Raw genomic sequence first — 24,227 nt, 5'->3', positions numbered from 1 at the left:
TAAGCGATCGGGTGAAGGATTTTCGAAAGGGGGGCGAAAAACCACCCGAAAAATCCCATTGACTTAACATTGGGCCGAACTTTGACGGGTCATAGCTCCGCTTGAGGATTTTGTAGAAACATGTAGGTTACAACATTTGAAGAGGGTGATAGACTCTGTAAGAACATACATCACATAGGGGTGTAAGCTGTACCCCTGGGGTGTAAGAGGCACCCGAAAATGCCCATTGACTTATAATGGGGCAGGAAACATGCCCATATAAGGGAATAAAAAAGTTCCAGATGGGATATCTTCGCTTTACAATGTCGTAGAGACACGGGGGTTGGACCGTTTTACTCATGACTCAGAGTGTAATCATTATGGGATGCCAATTTTTTCCCTAGCAACCAAATACAGTACCCTAGCAACAGAGTAAACAAAGCCTTATATCTCCGCACCAGAACATCGTAGAGACACGGGGGTTGGACCTTTTGACTTGTGACTCGGAGTGTAATCATTATGGGATGCCAATTTTTTCCCTAGCAACCAAATACAGTACCCTAGCAACAGAGTAAACAAAGCCTTATATCTCCGCACCAGAACATCGTAGAGACACGGGGGTTGGACCTTTTGACTTGTGACTCGGAGTGTAATCATTATGGGATGCCAATTTTTTCCCTAGCAACCAAATACAGTACCCTAGCAACAGAGTAAACAAAGCCTTATATCTCCGCACCAGAACATCGTAGAGACACGGGGGTTGGACCGTTTTACTCATGACTCAGAGTGTAATCATTATGGGATGCCATTTTTTTCCCTAGCAACCAAATACAGTACCTTAGCAACAGAGTAAACAAAGCCTTATATCTCCGCATCAGAACATCGTAGAGACACGGGGGTTGGACCGTTTTACTCATGACTCAGAGTGTAATCATTATGGGATGCCAATTTTTTCCCTAGCAACCAAATACAGTACCCTAGCAACAGAGTAAACAAAGCCTTATATCTCCGCATCAGAACATCGTAGAGACACGGGGGTTGGACCGTTTTACTCATGACTCAGAGTGTAATCATTATGGGATGCCAATTTTTTCCCTAGCAACCAAATACAGTACCCTAGCAACAGAGTAAACAAAGCCTTATATCTCCGCACCAGAACATCGTAGAGACACGGGGGTTGGACCTTTTGACTTGTGACTCGGAGTGTAATCATTATGGGATGCCAATTTTTTCCCTAGCAACCAAATACAGTACCCTAGCAACAGAGTAAACAAAGCCTTATATCTCCGCACCAGAACATCGTAGAGACACGGGGGTTGGACCTTTTGACTTGTGACTCGGAGTGTAATCATTATGGGATGCCAATTTTTTCCCTAGCAACCAAATACAGTACCCTAGCAACAGAGTAAACAAAGCCTTATATCTCCGCACCAGAACATCGTAGAGACACGGGGGTTGGACCGTTTTACTCATGACTCAGAGTGTAATCATTATGGGATGCCATTTTTTCCCCTAGCAACCAAATACAGTACCTTAGCAACAGAGTAAACAAAGCCTTATATCTCCGCACCAGAACATCGTAGAGACACGGGGGTTGGACCGTTTGACTAGTGACTCAGAGTGTAATCATTATGGGATGCCAATTTTTTCCCTAGCAACCAAATACAGTACCCTAGCAACAGAGTAAACAAAGCCTTATATCTCCGCATCAGAACATCGTAGAGAGACGGGGGTTGGACCGTTTGACTCGTGACTCGGAGTGTAATCATTATGGGATGCCAATTTTTCCCTAGCAACCAAATACAGTACCCTAGCAACAGAGTAAACAAAACCTTATATCTCCGCATCAGAACATCGTAGAGACACGGGGGTTGGACCGTTTGACTCGTGACTCAGAGTGTAATCATTATGGGATGCCAATTTTTTCCCTAGCAACCAAATACAGTACCCTAGCAACAGAGTAAACAAAGCCTTATATCTCCGCATCAGAACATCGTAGAGACACGGGGGTTGGACCGTTTGACTCGTGACTCAGAGTGTAATCATTATGGGATGCCAATTTTTTCCCTAGCAACCAAATACAGTACCCTAGCAACAGAGTAAACAAAGCCTTATATCTCCGCATCAGAACATCGTAGAGACACGGGGGTTGGACCGTTTGACTCGTGACTCGGAGTGTAATCATTATGGGATGCCAATTTTTTCCCTAGCAACCAAATACAGTACCCTAGCAACAGAGTAAACAAAGCCTTATATCTCCGCATCAGAACATCGTAGAGACACGGGGGTTGGACCGTTTGACTCGTGACTCAGAGTGTAATCATTATGGGATGCCATTTTTTTCCCTAGCAACCAAATACAGTACCCTAGCAACAGAGTAAACAAAGCCTTATATCTCCGCATCAGAACATCGTAGAGACACGGGGGTTGGACCGTTTGACTCGTGAATCAGAGTGTAATCACTAGTGGATGCCAATTTTTTCCCTAGCAACCAAATACAGTACCCTAGCAACAGTGTAAACAAAGCCTTATATCTCCGCATCAGAACATCGTAGAGACACGGGGGTTGGACCGTTTTACCCGTGAATCGGCATGTAATCACTAGTGGATGCCAATTTTTTCCCTAGCAACCAAATACAGTACCCTAGCAACAGTGTAAACAAAGCCTTATAACTCAGCATCAGAACATCGTAGAGACACGGGGGTTGGACCGTTTTACTCGTGACTCGGCATGTAATCACTAGTGGATGCCAATTTTTTCCCTAGCAACCAAATACAGTACCCTAGCAACAGTGTAAACAAACCCTTATATCTCCGCATCAGAACATCGTAGAGACACGGGGGTTGGACCGTTTGACTTGTGACTTAGAGTGTAATCACCAGTGGATACCAATTTTTTCCCTAGCAACCAAATACAGTACCCTAGCAACAGTGTAAACAAAGCCTTATATCTCCGCATCAGAACATCGTAGAGACACGGGGGTTGGACCGTTTTACCCGTGACTCGGCATGTAATCACTAGTGGATGCCAATTTTTTCCCTAGCAACCAAATGCAGTACCCTAGCAACAGTGTAAACAAAGCCTTATAACTCAGCATCAGAACATCGTAGAGACACGGGGGTTGGACCGTTTTACTCGTGACTCGGCATGTAATCACTAGTGGATGCCAATTTTTTTCCCTAGCAACCAAATACAGTACCCTAGCAACAGTGTAAACAAAGCCTTATATCTCTGCATCAGAACATCGTAGAGACACGGGGGTTGGACCGTTTTACTCGTGACTCGGCATGTAATCACTAGTGGATGCCAATTTTTTCCCTAGCAACCAAATACAGTACCCTAGCAACAGTGTAAACAAACCCTTATATCTCCGCATCAGAACATCGTAGAGACACGGGGGTTGGACCGTTTGACTTGTGACTTAGAGTGTAATCACCAGTGGATGCCAATTTTTTCCCTAGCAACCAAATACAGTACCCTAGCAACAGTGTAAACAAAGCCTTATATCTCCGCATCAGAACATCGTAGAGACACGGGGGTTGGACCGTTTAACTCGTGACTCTGAGTGTAATCACTAGTGGATAGTGGGTTGGAACGTTTTACTTTTGGGTTGGAGTATAATCATATATTGTCCCGAGAATTTTGCCACGGCAAGCACCACTTCACATTTTCTTCAGGAAATGTACCTATCTAGTTAGTGGTGCTTGCATTTATGCAAAGCATCACTATTATTATTGCTCATACTTATTATATCTTATTATTCTTATGTCTGCACACTTTTTCGGCGCGTAACTCGTCCCGCACGGTTTGCCACAGTCCCATGAAAGAGGGCTCAAATCGACCGGATTATTAAGGAGAGGTGTGCTATGACTTTTATAAGCGATCGGGTGAAGGATTTTCGAAAGGGGGGCGAAAAACCACCCGAAAAATCCCATTGACTTAACATTGGGCCGAACTTTGACGGGTCATAGCTCCGCTTGAGGATTTTGTAGAAACATGTAGGTTACAACATTTGAAGAGGGTGATAGACTCTGTAAGAACATACATCACATAGGGGTGTAAGCTGTACCCCTGGGGTGTAAGAGGCACCCGAAAATGCCCATTGACTTATAATGGGGCAGGAAACATGCCCATATAAGGGAATAAAAAAGTTCCAGATGGGATATCTTCGCTTTACAATGTCGTAGAGACACGGGGGTTGGACCGTTTTACTCATGACTCAGAGTGTAATCATTATGGGATGCCAATTTTTTCCCTAGCAACCAAATACAGTACCCTAGCAACAGAGTAAACAAAGCCTTATATCTCCGCACCAGAACATCGTAGAGACACGGGGGTTGGACCTTTTGACTTGTGACTCGGAGTGTAATCATTATGGGATGCCAATTTTTTCCCTAGCAACCAAATACAGTACCCTAGCAACAGAGTAAACAAAGCCTTATATCTCCGCACCAGAACATCGTAGAGACACGGGGGTTGGACCTTTTGACTTGTGACTCGGAGTGTAATCATTATGGGATGCCAATTTTTTCCCTAGCAACCAAATACAGTACCCTAGCAACAGAGTAAACAAAGCCTTATATCTCCGCACCAGAACATCGTAGAGACACGGGGGTTGGACCGTTTTACTCATGACTCAGAGTGTAATCATTATGGGATGCCATTTTTTTCCCTAGCAACCAAATACAGTACCTTAGCAACAGAGTAAACAAAGCCTTATATCTCCGCATCAGAACATCGTAGAGACACGGGGGTTGGACCGTTTTACTCATGACTCAGAGTGTAATCATTATGGGATGCCAATTTTTTCCCTAGCAACCAAATACAGTACCCTAGCAACAGAGTAAACAAAGCCTTATATCTCCGCATCAGAACATCGTAGAGACACGGGGGTTGGACCGTTTTACTCATGACTCAGAGTGTAATCATTATGGGATGCCAATTTTTTCCCTAGCAACCAAATACAGTACCCTAGCAACAGAGTAAACAAAGCCTTATATCTCCGCACCAGAACATCGTAGAGACACGGGGGTTGGACCTTTTGACTTGTGACTCGGAGTGTAATCATTATGGGATGCCAATTTTTTCCCTAGCAACCAAATACAGTACCCTAGCAACAGAGTAAACAAAGCCTTATATCTCCGCACCAGAACATCGTAGAGACACGGGGGTTGGACCTTTTGACTTGTGACTCGGAGTGTAATCATTATGGGATGCCAATTTTTTCCCTAGCAACCAAATACAGTACCCTAGCAACAGAGTAAACAAAGCCTTATATCTCCGCACCAGAACATCGTAGAGACACGGGGGTTGGACCGTTTTACTCATGACTCAGAGTGTAATCATTATGGGATGCCATTTTTTCCCCTAGCAACCAAATACAGTACCTTAGCAACAGAGTAAACAAAGCCTTATATCTCCGCACCAGAACATCGTAGAGACACGGGGGTTGGACCGTTTGACTAGTGACTCAGAGTGTAATCATTATGGGATGCCAATTTTTTCCCTAGCAACCAAATACAGTACCCTAGCAACAGAGTAAACAAAGCCTTATATCTCCGCATCAGAACATCGTAGAGAGACGGGGGTTGGACCGTTTGACTCGTGACTCGGAGTGTAATCATTATGGGATGCCAATTTTTTCCCTAGCAACCAAATACAGTACCCTAGCAACAGAGTAAACAAAACCTTATATCTCCGCATCAGAACATCGTAGAGACACGGGGGTTGGACCGTTTGACTCCTGACTCAGAGTGTAATCATTATGGGATGCCAATTTTTTCCATAGCAACCAAATACAGTACCCTAGCAACAGAGTAAACAAAGCCTTATATCTCCGCATCAGAACATCGTAGAGACACGGGGGTTGGACCGTTTGACTCGTGACTCAGAGTGTAATCATTATGGGATGCCAATTTTTTCCCTAGCAACCAAATACAGTACCCTAGCAACAGAGTAAACAAAGCCTTATATCTCCGCATCAGAACATCGTAGAGACACGGGGGTTGGACCGTTTGACTCGTGACTCGGAGTGTAATCATTATGGGATGCCAATTTTTTCCCTAGCAACCAAATACAGTACCCTAGCAACAGAGTAAACAAAGCCTTATATCTCCGCATCAGAACATCGTAGAGACACGGGGGTTGGACCGTTTGACTCGTGACTCAGAGTGTAATCATTATGGGATGCCATTTTTTTCCCTAGCAACCAAATACAGTACCCTAGCAACAGAGTAAACAAAGCCTTATATCTCCGCATCAGAACATCGTAGAGACACGGGGGTTGGACCGTTTGACTCGTGAATCAGAGTGTAATCACTAGTGGATGCCAATTTTTTCCCTAGCAACCAAATACAGTACCCTAGCAACAGTGTAAACAAAGCCTTATATCTCCGCATCAGAACATCGTAGAGACACGGGGGTTGGACCGTTTTACCCGTGAATCGGCATGTAATCACTAGTGGATGCCAATTTTTTCCCTAGCAACCAAATACAGTACCCTAGCAACAGTGTAAACAAAGCCTTATAACTCAGCATCAGAACATCGTAGAGACACGGGGGTTGGACCGTTTTACTCGTGACTCGGCATGTAATCACTAGTGGATGCCAATTTTTTCCCTAGCAACCAAATACAGTACCCTAGCAACAGTGTAAACAAACCCTTATATCTCCGCATCAGAACATCGTAGAGACACGGGGGTTGGACCGTTTGACTTGTGACTTAGAGTGTAATCACCAGTGGATACCAATTTTTTCCCTAGCAACCAAATACAGTACCCTAGCAACAGTGTAAACAAAGCCTTATATCTCCGCATCAGAACATCGTAGAGACACGGGGGTTGGACCGTTTTACCCGTGACTCGGCATGTAATCACTAGTGGATGCCAATTTTTTCCCTAGCAACCAAATGCAGTACCCTAGCAACAGTGTAAACAAAGCCTTATAACTCAGCATCAGAACATCGTAGAGACACGGGGGTTGGACCGTTTTACTCGTGACTCGGCATGTAATCACTAGTGGATGCCAATTTTTTTCCCTAGCAACCAAATACAGTACCCTAGCAACAGTGTAAACAAAGCCTTATATCTCTGCATCAGAACATCGTAGAGACACGGGGGTTGGACCGTTTTACTCGTGACTCGGCATGTAATCACTAGTGGATGCCAATTTTTTCCCTAGCAACCAAATACAGTACCCTAGCAACAGTGTAAACAAACCCTTATATCTCCGCATCACAACATCGTAGAGACACGGGGGTTGGACCGTTTGACTTGTGACTTAGAGTGTAATCACCAGTGGATGCCAATTTTTTCCCTAGCAACCAAATACAGTACCCTAGCAACAGTGTAAACAAAGCCTTATATCTCCGCATCAGAACATCGTAGAGACACGGGGGTTGGACCGTTTAACTCGTGACTCTGAGTGTAATCACTAGTGGATAGTGGGTTGGAACGTTTTACTTTTGGGTTGGAGTATAATCATATATTGTCCCGAGAATTTTGCCACGGCAAGCACCACTTCACATTTTCTTCAGGAAATGTACCTATCTAGTTAGTGGTGCTTGCATTCATGCAAAGCATCACTATTATTATTGCTCATACTTATTATATCTTATTATTCTTATGTCTGCACACTTTTTCGGCGCGTAACTCGTCCCGCACGGTTTGCCACAGTCCCATGAAAGAGGGCTCAAATCGACCGGATTATTAAGGAGAGGTGTGCTATGACTTTTATAAGCGATCGGGTGCAGGATTTTCGAAAGGGGGGCGAAAAACCACCCGAAAAATCCCATTGACTTAACATTGGGCCGAACTTTGACGGGTCATAGCTCCGCTTGAGGATTTTGTAGAAACATGTAGGTTACAACATTTGAAGAGGGTGATAGACTCTGTAAGAACATACATCACATTGGGGTGTAAGCTGTACCCCTGGGGTGTAAGAGGCACCCGAAAATTCCCATTGACTTATAATGGGGCAGGAAACATGCCCATATAAGGGAATAAAAAAGTTCCAGATGGGATATCTTCGCTTTACAATGTCGTAGAGACACGGGGGTTGGACCGTTTTACTCATGACTCAGAGTGTAATCATTATGGGATGCCAATTTTTTCCCTAGCAACCAAATACAGTACCCTAGCAACAGAGTAAACAAAGCCTTATATCTCCGCACCAGAACATCGTAGAGACACGGGGGTTGGACCTTTTGACTTGTGACTCGGAGTGTAATCATTATGGGATGCCATTTTTTTCCCTAGTAACCAAATACAGTTCCCTAGCAACAGAGTAAACAAAGCCTTATATCTCCGCACCAGAACATCGTAGAGACACGGGGGTTGGACCGTTTGACTAGTGACTCAGAGTGTAATCATTATGGGATGCCAATTTTTTCCCTAGCAACCAAATACAGTACCCTAGCAACAGAGTAAACAAAGCCTTATATCTCCGCATCAGAACATCGTAGAGACACGGGGGTTGGACCGTTTGACTCGGAGTGTAATCATTATGGGATGCCAATTTTTTCCCTAGCAACCAAATACGGTACCCTAGCAACAGAGTAAACAAAACCTTATATCTCCGCATCAGAACATCGTAGAGACACGGGGGTTGGACCGTTTGACTCGTGACTCAAGAGTGTAATCATTATGGGATGCCAATTTTTTCCCTAGCAACCAAATACAGTACCCTAGCAACAGAGTAAACAAAGCCTTATATCTCCGCATCAGAACATCGTAGAGACACGGGGGTTGGACCGTTTGACTCGTGACTCAGAGTGTAATCATTATGGGATGCCAATTTTTTCCCTAGCAACCAAATACAGTACCCTAGCAACAGAGTAAACAAAACCTTATGTCTCCGCATCAGAACATCGTAGAGACACGGGGGTTGGACCGTTTGACTCGTGACTCAGAGTGTAATCATTATGGGATGCCAATTTTTTCCCTAGCAACCAAATACAGTACCCTAGCAACAGAGTAAACAAAGCCTTATATCTCCGCATCAGAACATCGTAGAGACACGGGGGTTGGACCGTTTGACTCGTGACTCAGAGTGTAATCATTATGGGATGCCATTTTTTTCCCTAGCAACCAAATACAGTACCCTAGCAACAGAGTAAACAAAGCCTTATATCTCCGCATCAGAACATCGTAGAGACACGGGGGTTGGACCGTTTGACTCGTGAATCAGAGTGTAATCACTAGTGGATGCCAATTTTTTCCCTAGCAACCAAATACAGTACCCTAGCAACAGTGTAAACAAAGCCTTATATCTCCGCATCAGAACATCGTAGAGACACGGGGGTTGGACCGTTTTACCCGTGAATCGGCATGTAATCACTAGTGGATGCCAATTTTTTCCCTAGCAACCAAATACAGTACCCTAGCAACAGTGTAAACAAAGCCTTATAACTCAGCATCAGAACATCGTAGAGACACGGGGGTTGGACCGTTTTACTCGTGACTCGGCATGTAATCACTAGTGGATGGCAATTTTTTTCCCTAGCAACCAAATACAGTACACTAGCAACAGTGTAAACAAAGCCTTATATCTCTGCATCAGAACATCGTAGAGACACGGGGGTTGGACCGTTTTACTCATGACTCAGAGTGTAATCATTATGGGATGCCAATTTTTTCCCTAGTAACCAAATACAGTTCCCTAGCAACAGAGTAAACAAAGCCTTATATCTCCGCACCAGAACATCGGAGAGACACGGGGGTTGGACCGTTTGACTAGTGACTCAGAGTGTAATCATTATGGGATGCCAATTTTTTCCCTAGCAACCAAATACAGTACCCTAGCAACAGAGTAAACAAAGCCTTATATCTCCGCATCAGAACATCGTAGAGACACGGGGGTTGGACCGTTTGACTCGGAGTGTAATCATTATGGGATGCCAATTTTTTCCCTAGCAACCAAATACAGTACCCTAGCAACAGAGTAAACAAAACCTTATATCTCCGCATCAGAACATCGTAGAGACACGGGGGTTGGACCGTTTGACTCGTGACTCAAGAGTGTAATCATTATGGGATGCCAATTTTTTCCCTAGCAACCAAATACAGTACCCTAGCAACAGAGTAAACAAAGCCTTATATCTCCGCATCAGAACATCGTAGAGACACGGGGGTTGGACCGTTTGACTCGTGACTCAGAGTGTAATCATTATGGGATGCCAATTTTTTCCCTAGCAACCAAATACAGTACCCTAGAAACAGAGTAAACAAAACCTTATATCTCCGCATCAGAACATCGTAGAGACACGGGGGTTGGACCGTTTGACTCGTGACTCAGAGTGTAATCATTATGGGATGCCAATTTTTTCCCTAGCAACCAAATACAGTACCCTAGCAACAGAGTAAACAAAGCCTTATATCTCCGCATCAGAACATCGTAGAGACACGGGGGTTGGACCGTTTGACTCGTGACTCAGAGTGTAATCATTATGGGATGCCATTTTTTTCCCTAGCAACCAAATACAGTACCCTAGCAACAGAGTAAACAAAGCCTTATATCTCCGCATCAGAACATCGTAGAGACACGGGGGTTGGACCGTTTGACTCGTGACTCAGAGTGTAATCATTATGGGATGCCATTTTTTTCCCTAGCAACCAAATACAGTACCCTAGCAACAGAGTAAACAAAGCCTTATATCTCCGCATCAGAACATCGTAGAGACACGGGGGTTGGACCGTTTTACCCGTGAATCGGCATGTAATCACTAGTGGATGCCAATTTTTTCCCTAGCAACCAAATACAGTACCCTAGCAACAGTGTAAACAAAGCCTTATAACTCAGCATCAGAACATCGTAGAGACACGGGGGTTGGACCGTTTTACTCGTGACTCGGCATGTAATCACTAGTGGATGCCAATTTTTTTCCCTAGCAACCAAATACAGTACACTAGCAACAGTGTAAACAAAGCCTTATATCTCTGCATCAGAACATCGTAGAGACACGGGGGTTGGACCGTTTGACTCGTGACTCGGTATGTAATCACTAGTGGATGCCAATTTTTTCCCTAGCAACCAAATACAGTACCCTAGCAACAGTGTAAACAAACCCTTATATCTCCGCATCAGAACATCGTAGAGACACAGGGGTTGGACCGTTTGACTTGTGACTTAGAGTGTAATCACCAGTGGATGCCAATTTTTTCCCTAGCAACCAAATACAGTACCCTAGCAACAGTGTAAACAAAGCCTTATATCTTCGCATCAGAACATCGTAGAGACACGGGGGTTGGACCGTTTTATCCGTGACTCGGCATGTAATCACTAGTGGATGCCAATTTTTTCCCTAGCAACCAAATACAGTACCCTAGCAACAGTGTAAACAAACCCTTATATCTCCGCATCAGAACATCGTAGAGACACGGGGGTTGGACCGTTTGACTTGTGACTTAGAGTGTAATCACCAGTGGATGCCAATTTTTTCCCTAGCAACCAAATACAGTACCCTAGCAACAGTGTAAACAAAGCCTTATCTCTCCGCATCAGAACATCGTAGAGACACGGGGGTTGGACCGTTTAACTCGTGACTCTGAGTGTAATCACTAGTGGATAGTGGGTTGGAACGTTTTACTTTTGGGTTGGAGTATAATCATATATTGTCCCGAGAATTTTGCCACGGCAAGCACCACTTCACATTTTCTTCAGGAAATGTACCTATCTAGTTATTATTCTTCTTTTTCTGGACACTTTTTCGGCGCGTAACTCGTCCCGCACGCTTTGTCGTAGACCCATAAATTAGGGCTCAAATCGACCGGATTATTGAGGAGAGGTGTGCTATGACTTTTATAAGCGATCGGGTGCATGATTTCCGAAAGGGGCGCGAAAAACCTCCCGAAAACGTCCCATTGACTTTACATTGCGCCCAACTTTGACGAGTCATAGCTCCGCTCGAGGATTTTGTAGAAACATGTGGGTTACAACATTTGAAGAGGGTGGTAGGCTCTGTAAGAACATGGATCACAATGGGGTGTAAGTTGTACCCCTGGGGTGTAAGAGGTGCCCAAAAGTGCCCCAATGAAAAGTCAATGGGGCAAAATCCCATAGACTTACCATTGCAAAAATTTTGACGGGTCATAGGTCCGAGCCAGGATTTCATAGAAACATGTGGGTTACTAAATTTGAAGAGGGTGCTAGACTCTGTCAGGACGTCCCCCACAATGGGGTGTAAGGTTACCATAGCAACCATTTTGGGCACCCTAGCAACCTATACCATAGACTGCCATTATAAAATGCCCGGATGGATATCTTTGCACCACAGTGTCATAGAGACATGGGGGTGGGCTCATTTTACTCAGGCATCCAATCAGTCTCTCAGGATCCTTACAGACTTACTAAGCCACGCCCCTAGCAACCAAATTTGAGCACCCTAGCAACCGAATAAACAAAGCCTTATATCTCCGCATCAGAACATCGTAGAGACACGGGGTTTGGACCGTTTTACTTGTGACTCGGAGTGTAATCACTGGGCACATCATTGGCCACTCCCAAGCCACGCCCCTAGCAACCAAATACAGTACCCTAGCAACAGAGTAAACAAAGCCTTATATCTCCGCATCAGAACATCGTAGAGACACGGGGGTTGGACCGTTTTACTTGTGACTCGGAGTGTAATCACTGGGCACATAATTGGCCACTCCCAAGCCACGCCCCTAGCAACCAAATACAGTACCCTAGCAACAGAGTAAACAAAGCCTTATATCTCCGCATCAGAACATCGTAGAGACACGGGGGTTGGACCATTTTACTTGTGACTCGGAGTGTAATCACTGGGCACATCATTGGCCACTCCCAAGCCACGCCCCTAGCAACCAAATACAGTACCCTAGCAACAGAGTAAACAAAGCCTTATATCTCCACATCAGAACATCGTAGAGACATGGGGGTTGGACCGTTTGACTCATGACTCGGAGGGTAATCACTAATGGATGCCATTTTTTTCCCTAGCAACCAAATACAGTACCCTAGCAACAGAGTAAACAAAGCCTTATATCTCCGCATCAGAACATCGTAGAGACATGGGGTTTGGACCGTTTGACTCGTGACTCGGAGGGTAATCACTAGTGGATGCCATTTTTTTCCCTAGCAACCAAATACAGTACCCTAGCAACAGAGTAAACAAAGCCTTATATCTCCGCATCAGAACATCGTAGAGACACGGGGGATGGACCGTTTGACTCATGACTCGGAGGGTAATCACTAGTGGATGCAATTTTTTTCCCTAGCAACCAAATACAGTACCCTAGCAACAGAGTAAACAAAGCCTTATATCTCCGCATCAGAACATCGTAGAGACATGTGGGTTGAATTGTTTTACTTTTGGCTTGGAGTATAATCATATATTGTCCCCCGAAATTTGCCACGGCAAGCACCACTTCACATTTTCTTCAGGAAATGTACCTATCTAGTTAGTGGTGCTTGCATTTATGCAAAGCATCACTATTATTATTGCTCATACTTATTATATCTTATTATTCTTATGTCTGCACACTTTTTCGGCGCGTAACTCGTCCCGCACGGTTTGCCACAGTCCCATGAAAGAGGGCTCAAATCGACCGGATTATTAAGGAGAGGTGTGCTATGACTTTTATAAGCGATCGGGTGAAGGATTTTCGAAAGGGGGGCGAAAAACCACCCGAAAAATCCCATTGACTTAACATTGGGCCGAACTTTGACGGGTCATAGCTCCGCTTGAGGATTTTGTAGAAACATGTAGGTTACAACATTTGAAGAGGGTGATAGACTCTGTAAGAACATACATCACATAGGGGTGTAAGCTGTACCCCTGGGGTGTAAGAGGCACCCGAAAATGCCCATTGACTTATAATGGGGCAGGAAACATGCCCATATAAGGGAATAAAAAAGTTCCAGATGGGATATCTTCGCTTTACAATGTCGTAGAGACACGGGGGTTGGACCGTTTTACTCATGACTCAGAGTGTAATCATTATGGGATGCCAATTTTTTCCCTAGCAACCAAATACAGTACCCTAGCAACAGAGTAAACAAAGCCTTATATCTCCGCACCAGAACATCGTAGAGACACGGGGGTTGGACCTTTTGACTTGTGACTCGGAGTGTAATCATTATGGGATGCCAATTTTTTCCCTAGCAACCAAATACAGTACCCTAGCAACAGAGTAAACAAAGCCTTATATCTCCGCACCAGAACATCGTAGAGACACGGGGGTTGGACCTTTTGACTTGTGACTCGGAGTGTAATCATTATGGGATGCCAATTTTTTCCCTAGCAACCAAATACAGTACCCTAGCAACAGAGTAAACAAAGCCTTATATCTCCGCACCAGAACATCGTAGAGACACGGGGGTTGGACCGTTTTACTCATGACTCAGAGTGTAATCATTATGGGATGCCATTTTTTTCCCTAGCAACCAAATACAGTACCTTAGCAACAGAGTAAACAAAGCCTTATATCTCCGCATCAGAACATCGTAGAGACACGGGGGTTGGACCGTTTTACTCATGACTCAGAGTGTAATCATTATGGGATGCCAATTTTTTCCCTAGCAACCAAATACAGTACCCTAGCAACAGAGTAAACAAAGCCTTATATCTCCGCATCAGAACATCGTAGAGACACGGGGGTTGGACCGTTTTACTCATGACTCAGAGTGTAATCATTATGGGATGCCAATTTTTTCCCTAGCAACCAAATACAGTACCCTAGCAACAGAGTAAACAAAGCCTTATATCTCCGCACCAGAACATCGTAGAGACACGGGGGTTGGACCTTTTGACTTGTGACTCGGAGTGTAATCATTATGGGATGCCAATTTTTTCCCTAGCAACCAAATACAGTACCCTAGCAACAGAGTAAACAAAGCCTTATATCTCCGCACCAGAACATCGTAGAGACACGGGGGTTGGACCGTTTTACTCATGACTCAGAGTGTAATCATTATGGGATGCCATTTTTTCCCCTAGCAACCAAATACAGTACCTTAGCAACAGAGTAAACAAAGCCTTATATCTCCGCACCAGAACATCGTAGAGACACGGGGGTTGGACCGTTTGACTAGTGACTCAGAGTGTAATCATTATGGGATGCCAATTTTTTCCCTAGCAACCAAATACAGTACCCTAGCAACAGAGTAAACAAAGCCTTATATCTCCGCATCAGAACATCGTAGAGAGACGGGGGTTGGACCGTTTGACTCGTGACTCGGAGTGTAATCATTATGGGATGCCAATTTTTTCCCTAGCAACCAAATACAGTACCCTAGCAACAGAGTAAACAAAACCTTATATCTCCGCATCAGAACATCGTAGAGACACGGGGGTTGGACCGTTTGACTCGTGACTCAGAGTGTAATCATTATGGGATGCCAATTTTTTCCCTAGCAACCAAATACAGTACCCTAGCAACAGAGTAAACAAAGCCTTATATCTCCGCATCAGAACATCGTAGAGACACGGGGGTTGGACCGTTTGACTCGTGACTCAGAGTGTAATCATTATGGGATGCCAATTTTTTCCCTAGCAACCAAATACAGTACCCTAGCAACAGAGTAAACAAAGCCTTATATCTCCGCATCAGAACATCGTAGAGACACGGGGGTTGGACCGTTTGACTCGTGACTCGGAGTGTAATCATTATGGGATGCCAATTTTTTCCCTAGCAACCAAATACAGTACCCTAGCAACAGAGTAAACAAAGCCTTATATCTCCGCATCAGAACATCGTAGAGACACGGGGGTTGGACCGTTTGACTCGTGACTCAGAGTGTAATCATTATGGGATGCCATTTTTTTCCCTAGCAACCAAATACAGTACCCTAGCAACAGAGTAAACAAAGCCTTATATCTCCGCATCAGAACATCGTAGAGACACGGGGGTTGGACCGTTTGACTCGTGAATCAGAGTGTAATCACTAGTGGATGCCAATTTTTTCCCTAGCAACCAAATACAGTACCCTAGCAACAGTGTAAACAAAGCCTTATATCTCCGCATCAGAACATCGTAGAGACACGGGGGTTGGACCGTTTTACCCGTGAATCGGCATGTAATCACTAGTGGATGCCAATTTTTTCCCTAGCAACCAAATACAGTACCCTAGCAACAGTGTAAACAAAGCCTTATAACTCAGCATCAGAACATCGTAGAGACACGGGGGTTGGACCGTTTTACTCGTGACTCGGCATGTAATCACTAGTGGATGCCAATTTTTTCCCTAGCAACCAAATACAGTACCCTAGCAACAGTGTAAACAAACCCTTATATCTCCGCATCAGAACATCGTAGAGACACGGGGGTTGGACCGTTTGACTTGTGACTTAGAGTGTAATCACCAGTGGATACCAATTTTTTCCCTAGCAACCAAATACAGTACCCTAGCAACAGTGTAAACAAAGCCTTATATCTCCGCATCAGAACATCGTAGAGACACGGGGGTTGGACCGTTTAACTTGTGACTCTGAGTGTAATCACTAGTGGATAGTGGGTTGGAACGTTTTACTTTTGGGTTGGAGTATAATCATATATTGTCCCGAGAATTTTGCCACGGCAAGCACCACTTCACATTTTCTTCAGGAAATGTACCTATCTAGTTATTATTATTATTCCAACCAAATTTCCGCAATTAATACGGCTCGAACCGTTTAACTTAGAAACTTCATTCAAACTCTCAAACGTGCGGACTATTCGGGAATAGTGTGCTATGACTTTTATAAGCGATCGGGGGTACGGTTTTCGCCCCAGGGGCGAAAAAGCAGCCGAAAAATCCCATAGACTTAACATTGCGACAAACTTTGACGAGTCGTAGCTCAGACCTAGGATTTCACAGAAACTTGTGACTTGCCACATTTGAAGAGGCTGGCAGGCTCTGTAAGAACATACCTCACAATGGGGTGTAAGTTGTACCCCTGGGGTGTAAGAGGTCCCCAAATTTCCCCATAGACTTATAATGGGGCAGGAATCATGCCCATATAAGGAACTAAAAACGTCCCGGATGGGATATCTTTGCAGCGCAGTGTCATAGAGACATGGGGGTGGGCTCATTTTACTCAGGCATCCAATCAATCCCTTAGGATCCTTATTGAGCTATCAAGCCACGCCCCTAGCAACCATTTTGGGCACCCTAGCAACATCTCCCATAGACTGCCATTATAAAATGCCCAGATGGATATCTTTGCAGCACAGTGTCACAGAGACATGGGGGTGGGCTCATTTTACTCAGGCATCCAATCAGTCTCTAACCATCCTTATTGAGGTATTAAGCCACGCCCCTAGCAACCAAATATGAGCAGCCTAGCAACATAATAAACAAAGCCTTATATCTCTGGATACGGACATCATAGAGACATGGGGGTTGGGTCTTTGGGTCATATTAGCTTCATGCTAGCTTCATGCTAAGTCATGCTAGCTTCGTGCTAGTTTCATGCTAGCTTCGTGCTAGTTTCATAATAAATCTTGCTAACTTAATGCTAAATCATGCTAGCTTCATGTTAAATCTTGTTAGCTTCATGCTAAATCATGCTAGCTTCATGCTAATCATGCTAGCATCATCTTAATCATGCTAGCATCATGCTAATAATGCTAGGATCATGCTAATTTCATGCTGAATTCATGCTAACTTCATGGTAATCATGTTAGCATCATGTTAGCTTCATGCTAATCATGCTAGCTTCATGCTAATCATGCTAGCATCGTGCTAGCTTCATGCTAATCATGCTAGCATCGTGCTAGCTTCATGCTAATCATGCTAGCATCGTGCTAGCTTCATGCTAATCATGCTAGCATCGTGCTAGCTTCATGCTAATCATGCTAGCATCGTGCTAGCTTCATGCTAATCATGCTAGCATCGTGCTAGCTTCATGCTAATCATGCTAGCATCGTGCTAGCTTCATGCTAATCATGCTAGCATCGTGCTAGCTTCATGCTAATCATGCTAGCATCGTGCTAGCTTCATGCTAATCATGCTAGCATCGTGCTAGCTTCATGCTAATCATGCTAGCATCGTGCTAGCTTCATGCTAATCATGCTAGCATCGTGCTAGCTTCATGCTAATCATGCTAGCATCGTGCTAGCTTCATGCTAATCATGCTAGCATCGTGCTAGCTTCATGCTAATCATGCTAGCATCGTGCTAGCTTCATGCTAATCATGCTAGCATCGTGCTAGCTTCATGTTAATCATGCTAGCATCGTGCTAGCTTCATGCTAATCATGCTAGCATCGTGCTAGCTTCATGCTAATCATGCTAGCATCGTGCTGGCTTCATGCTAACATCATGCTAATCATGCTGGCATCATGCTAAACATGCTAGCATCATGCTAGCTTCATGCTAATCATGCTAGCATCATGCTAGCTTCATGCTAATCATGCTAGCTTCATGCTACTTTCATGCTAATCATGCTAGCATCATGCTAGCTTCATGCTAATCATGCTAGCATCATGCTAACGTCATGCTGAATCATGCTAATACCATATTTCATCATGATAACTTTTTTAAATCATGCTAGCTTCACACTAAAACATGTCAACAGCCAGGTAAACTACTAGATTCAATTTCTTTTACATTTCTGTCAATCAACTTTTTGCATTTTCATGCACTGGTAATTCCTTGGGAATTGCATATCTAGTTTTATAATTGTATTCACACAAAATTTAATTTGGTGTGATTTGACTTTTTTGTTAAAAATAGTACTAACATTAATATACAATTGAAAGAAAATGATTTTTTATAATAGTTCTACTGATTTTGAAAATTTAATTTTTGAAAATTACATTATGAAATTATTAATTTTATATGGAAAATTATTTATCCATATATGTAAATGGGTGTAAAAAAAACAATTTAACTCATTTTAAAATAGAGCTAAATTACTACCTTAAAAAATAAGAAATAACAAGGCAAAAAGGACTTAAAATTATTGTAAAGCCTTAAATCTGTCATTTGACTAAATTTGTAATATTTGTTTCAATGTTAATTATTACTGGGGTTTTTTTTTTTCGTTTGTTTTATTATTATCTGTTTATAATTATATGTGATATATCATATGTAATAAATACTCTGTTACCCTTTTATATTCATTACTCAGAATATTGCATAAAAATGTAGTGTATGTTTGTTCGCTTTGGATAAAAAAGTTTGTGAAATGCATAAATGTATATAAGTGTACACATTGTACACATTGTAGTCTTTTTAAACCATATTTACTCTTTCAACGCCAGTGTTTAAAAAAAAAAGTTGCCAGCCAGTGCCAGCATTTTTCATGATTTCACAAAAGTTTCTTCTTTAAATATATAAACATACAATATACCAAATGAAAGAACAGACCATCTGCTTTCAAACAAAAAATGTTTAATCCTATTTCCTTTTTTAGTTTTTATCACCTCAAAAATACCAATTTTTGAGCCAAAAGCTGAGATAATTGCATTTTTTACGGACTTTTGTTAGAGATCCGATTCAGAGCGATGATCAAAACATACACATTTTTTACTGTCTTTGGATCAGTGGATTCTTCAGTGTTTTATAAGCTGGGTAAAAGCACCACCTAGTGAATAATAGCAGAAATATGGATTGCCGTAAAAACTCGTCATTGGCAGGAAAATGTTTTCTCTTACTCGTCAATGGCTGGGAAAGAGTTAAAGGCTCAAGTCACAATTTTTGCAATGCACCTGCAACTGTATGGCCAGCATTCAAGAAGTCTGGTAAAGTATTGGAAACGAATTTGTATTAAAATCAGGAACCGTGCAGATTTCACACGAACAGGGTGGAGCGGGGCTTTTCCTGTACAGGGAAAACACCCAGGCTAGCTCCCCAGATCTGAGTCACCCATGTTCTTCTTGGCTAGCAGGGGATGCAGTTTTGGAGAAGGACCCATCATTGTATTGGAAACAAACGGTTTCTCCTCAATCAACCTTCATAAGCTCAGAGGATCAACACAGTGAGAACAAGCCAGTAAAAAATCCGATGGAAAACATGATCCTAAACAGCTCAATACAGGAGGCCATCGGTCCCCAGAAAAAAAAACCTCAAGTAGCAAAAGCAAATAAACACTGGAAGGTTATAAGTCTCCTGTTAGCAGCGGGTCAATCCTCAAATACCTCAACAGAAACAGAAGAACATTGCGCTGCGGAAATGAGGCAAAACGTCATAAAAGACAATGGTATGTTTTCATATCGCGCCAGCGCTAACAATGTGTTGTGGTCTAATACGCTCTCGTAAAAACTGGACGCTTAACTGTTGGGGAAGGAGGCGAACTGCAGTGGTCACAGTTGGTTTGTTTTCTCATACTGCTGCCCGGAGACTGACCTGAACATTACTCATGATGCATGTGGTCGTTTTTCATTGTCCAAACAAGAGCAGCTAAGTCTTTAACCCAACACTTTAACCAAATACTTGTAAAGCTATTGCAAAGAAGACTGTAAAACGTACAAACGCACCCATAGCCTTTATGATTACCAAATAGGGATAAAGTCTTCTCTATAGACTATAAAACATCAAGATATTTGGAGCCTGAGATCATATTTCTCATTACCACGAGTCAGCACTTAAGTCTCAAGAGATTTAAACTCCAAAAAGGCACACTGAACAAGCTATCAGCACTGCAATGACACGCTTCACCTTTAAGAAATACGTCGGGTTACACAATGAAGTGGTAGCCGAGGTCTTCAGCCGCATGTTTTCTCACACCTTCTAATTCGCACTCATTTCCTCTGGCGTTCGCAGTAATTGGCCTCTGACTTCAACACGCTGGTTCTCCGGCACACGGGCTCGCCGCTGGCGTCACATCAGCTCTCCAAAGCTCACGGCTGGCCTTTGAGTCCAATGAATAATTTACTCAGGCACTTAACCTCACTCGCCTATATTTACAATCACCCAGAGACTGTCACTTCTTTTTCAAGCCTTTGGAATTTAAATGCACTCCAGTTTCATGGACACGTTCAAATATGCACCAAGTCCATGTGCTGTAGACCCGCTGTGAACTGCAGCGGTAAGTGGACCTTTACGACCCCTTGTGAAATCAGATTATGTTATCCATAGAAATGAGAAATACTACATAGCCAAACTAAAGTCCCAGGAAACACACATACCGATCAAATGTAAAAGTTGCTTACACATGCTATTGTTTATATTATATTACTGTTCAATACGTTACCAGACTACTACGGCTAGAGTATCTAAAAAAAGAAATGTGTTTAGTTTAGAGATATCTGTCGGGCACAATGTTTTAAGCAAGATTTATATTTTTACAGTAGTGATGTCAAGACACATCTATAATCTGGAGCTTTCTGCTTTGGCGTGAGATTACGGAGATCGAAATCGGTTCTGTCCAAGATCTCCGAGCTGTCCAAACGAAGTTCGGACATGCACACGTGCACGTGAATATGTTTTACAGGGAACTTTCTACAACCAGGAACTTGCCAACCATTACCTAACTGTTAACCAAATTCTGTTTCTAATTTCGGCCCAGGACACTTTAGTCTGTTAGTAATGTCATATTTGTGTTTGTGTGGTTTCTTCCAACCTTCCATCATCTAGAGGACCAGAGCCAGTTAACTGTCTGTGGCCGTAGCAAACGGTCTGAGCATTTGCTTTTAGTGGCAAAGGTTACACAGCGGCCATGTGCGAGCAAGTCTCACCTAAATATGGAAATGGAGATTTATGGCACAACATGCGGGTGTAGAAACCGCTTGGATTTGAATTCATATGACCCAATTCACTGGTGTGCTTTAGTCCAAACTGTTTATTTCAAAGGTTTAGGACATCAGTGTGCTTTAAAGGAACAGTATGTAAGAAATTTATATCAATTAATCATTAAATGGCCCTGAAATGTCACTAGACATTAAGAAATCCTTTTCATTTCAAATACTTATATCACTGACAACAGCAGTCCAGCCAGGATATTGTCATTTAAAAAGTGGAGTTGCAGCCCTCAACGGATGTTTATGTTGTCGTTTGGTATATTGGCCACCAGCTGTGTGATTGCAGCACCAGTTTCAGCCACACGTTTTGTGATTGCAATACCAGTTTTGGCCACAATCCTACATACTGTTCCTTTAATTCTTAAAAATCCATATCAAATATAACCAAAAGCCTAACGGAGAGATATTTCTTGGATTATTCTCCAGCAGCCAGTGTTGTTCCAAGTAAAACATTTGTCTTAAAAAGTAAATATTATTGTTAAATATTTAAATTCACTTAGAAGTACATTAGTTTATTTTAGTTAAATAAGTTGTGTACACCATATAAAGTCATTTGTGACCCTGGACCACAAAACCAGTCATAAGGGTTTTTTATTGAGATTTATGCATCATCTGAAAGCTGAATAAATAAGATAGGAAAATATTTGGCTAAGATACAACTATTTGAAAATCTGGAATCTGAGGCTTCAAAATAATCAAAATATTGAGAAAATCACCTATAAAGTTGTCTAAAATTATTATTATTACTAATGATAAATACATTTTTATATATTTATGGTAGGAAATGTACAAAATATCTTCATGATCTTTACTTAATATCCTAATGATTTTGGGCATTAAAAAAATCCCCATATAATGTATTGTTGGCTATTGCATTTGCTACAAATATACCCATGCTACTTATGACTTGTTTTGTGGTCCAGGGTCACATTTCTCTAATAAATAGTTTAAAAGGAAATTCCAAAGACTGCTTGTCATATTTAAATGTTATCTAATGTCATTTTTAAACTTTATCTAATGGCGGGAGGACAACTTGCATCCATTCCTTAATCTTGAGGCGGAAATTCCTCAGTGACTTTGGCATGAAAGTTATAACACATCTCAAAACAGATCTTAATTGCAGTTTCATTAAATGAACTTTAAAGTGCCATAGCTATCATCTTAAAGCAGACACAATATATCCAACAAAAAAGCTTTATCCTAAAAAGCACATCCTAAAAGGTCTTGAAGTGTTTCTGAAAGCTTGGGTGCACCGATCTACAAAACAAACTCGACATGCCTTAAAACACGCACACACACATTCACACCTCTGGAATTTCCTGTGGGCGCACAAAGTGGCACAACAGTAGTGTCACCATACCCATTTCTGTATATACAAACACACAACATCAACATACAAAAGAGATGATGGCTGCGGTCTAAATCCTATAAGTACGCAGCATTTTAAGATAATTATTCCCGGTAAGACACCCTTCCTTTGTCCAAAATCAAGAAATCTTTGTTAAGGCCATGGAGATAATGCATTTTAAATCTGAGTGTTAGGCAATAGAAAGCAAGGCAGCTAACAAAGTTCTCCAACAGAACTTCATCTACTGCTAAAAAAGGGACCTTAATTTTAAACAAGGAAAGTGTGGGCCAAGCCAAACATGTCCTGAGATTGCATGCAGTTGTTTAAAGATTCCTAAGAAGGCCAGAGTATGCCAGCACTCTTTCCTTAACAAAACAGACCTGTATTTATGATCAAGACCAAAATTTCTCCGTGATAAGTTTGCTTTGGCTTCTAGTGAGAAATCTTACCTGTTCAAGCCAACGTGACCATTTTAGGATAACATGATTAAAAGAATCCGGTACTGGAGATTCTTGCTGAACAATTTCCATGTTGTTTATTTTTAAAACATATTTAGATTTCAGGTTGTTAGGTGAAACACAACGTGCAGATAAACAGATATTTAACAAGTGAAAAATAATATGCTTTGTTTCTTACCTTAACCTCACACTTTCTGTGGCAGGCTAACCGGCAAACTGCAGAAAAAAAGAACAAAGATGTTTCAAATAAATGCTCTCATGTTTCATTTCCACATATTTTAAAACATACTTTTAAACGCAGCATAACTATGGTGCTCTAAGATGCCGTCTATGTAGGCAGCCCACTAACTTTTGGAAATGAGCCACAATCAACACAACAGAGAAGTCTTGTATACTACTAAGTATAAAGTTTCCGTTAGTTAGTTGGTAAATTAGTTGCAGTGTTATTTCCATTTATTTATTCTGAATGTCTGGCAGTATGCCGATTAATATTATTAAAGGGATAGTTCACCCAAAAATTCTGTCATCATTTACTCACCCTCATGTTCTTTCAAACTGGTATAAATTTCTTGGTATGAACACAGGAATTTCAAACCGATCAGAGACCCCATTGACTTCCATAGGAATAAAGAACACTATGGAAGTCAATGGGTCCTCTATCTGTTTGGTTACAAACAGGTTTGTAAATGACTACAGAATTTCCATTTTGAGTGAATTATCACTTTAAATATATGAAAAACAAACTAACGCACATGTGGCA

At 42.3% G+C, this 24,227-nt stretch overlaps 1 protein-coding gene across 8 annotated transcripts in view; it reads right to left on the bottom strand.

Annotated features, from left to right (window-relative positions):
• Positions 1-24,227, bottom strand: part of tns1b (tensin 1b) — a 320,658-nt gene that overhangs the window by 151,316 nt on the left and 145,115 nt on the right. For all 8 annotated transcript variants that reach the window (XM_065252286.2, XM_065252281.2, XM_065252284.2 and 5 more), the window contains exon 3: positions 23,646-23,683. In XM_065252286.2, coding sequence (XP_065108358.1) covers positions 23,646-23,683 — 38 coding nt within the window. The remainder of the gene's footprint in view (positions 1-23,645; positions 23,684-24,227) is intronic.

Source organism: Paramisgurnus dabryanus, chromosome 15 (assembly GCF_030506205.2).
Source record: "Paramisgurnus dabryanus chromosome 15, PD_genome_1.1, whole genome shotgun sequence".
Classification (NCBI taxonomy): domain Eukaryota; kingdom Metazoa; phylum Chordata; class Actinopteri; order Cypriniformes; family Cobitidae; genus Paramisgurnus; species Paramisgurnus dabryanus.
The sequence above is the reverse complement of the archived record's forward strand: the minus strand, read 5'-3'. Positions and strand labels throughout refer to the sequence as shown.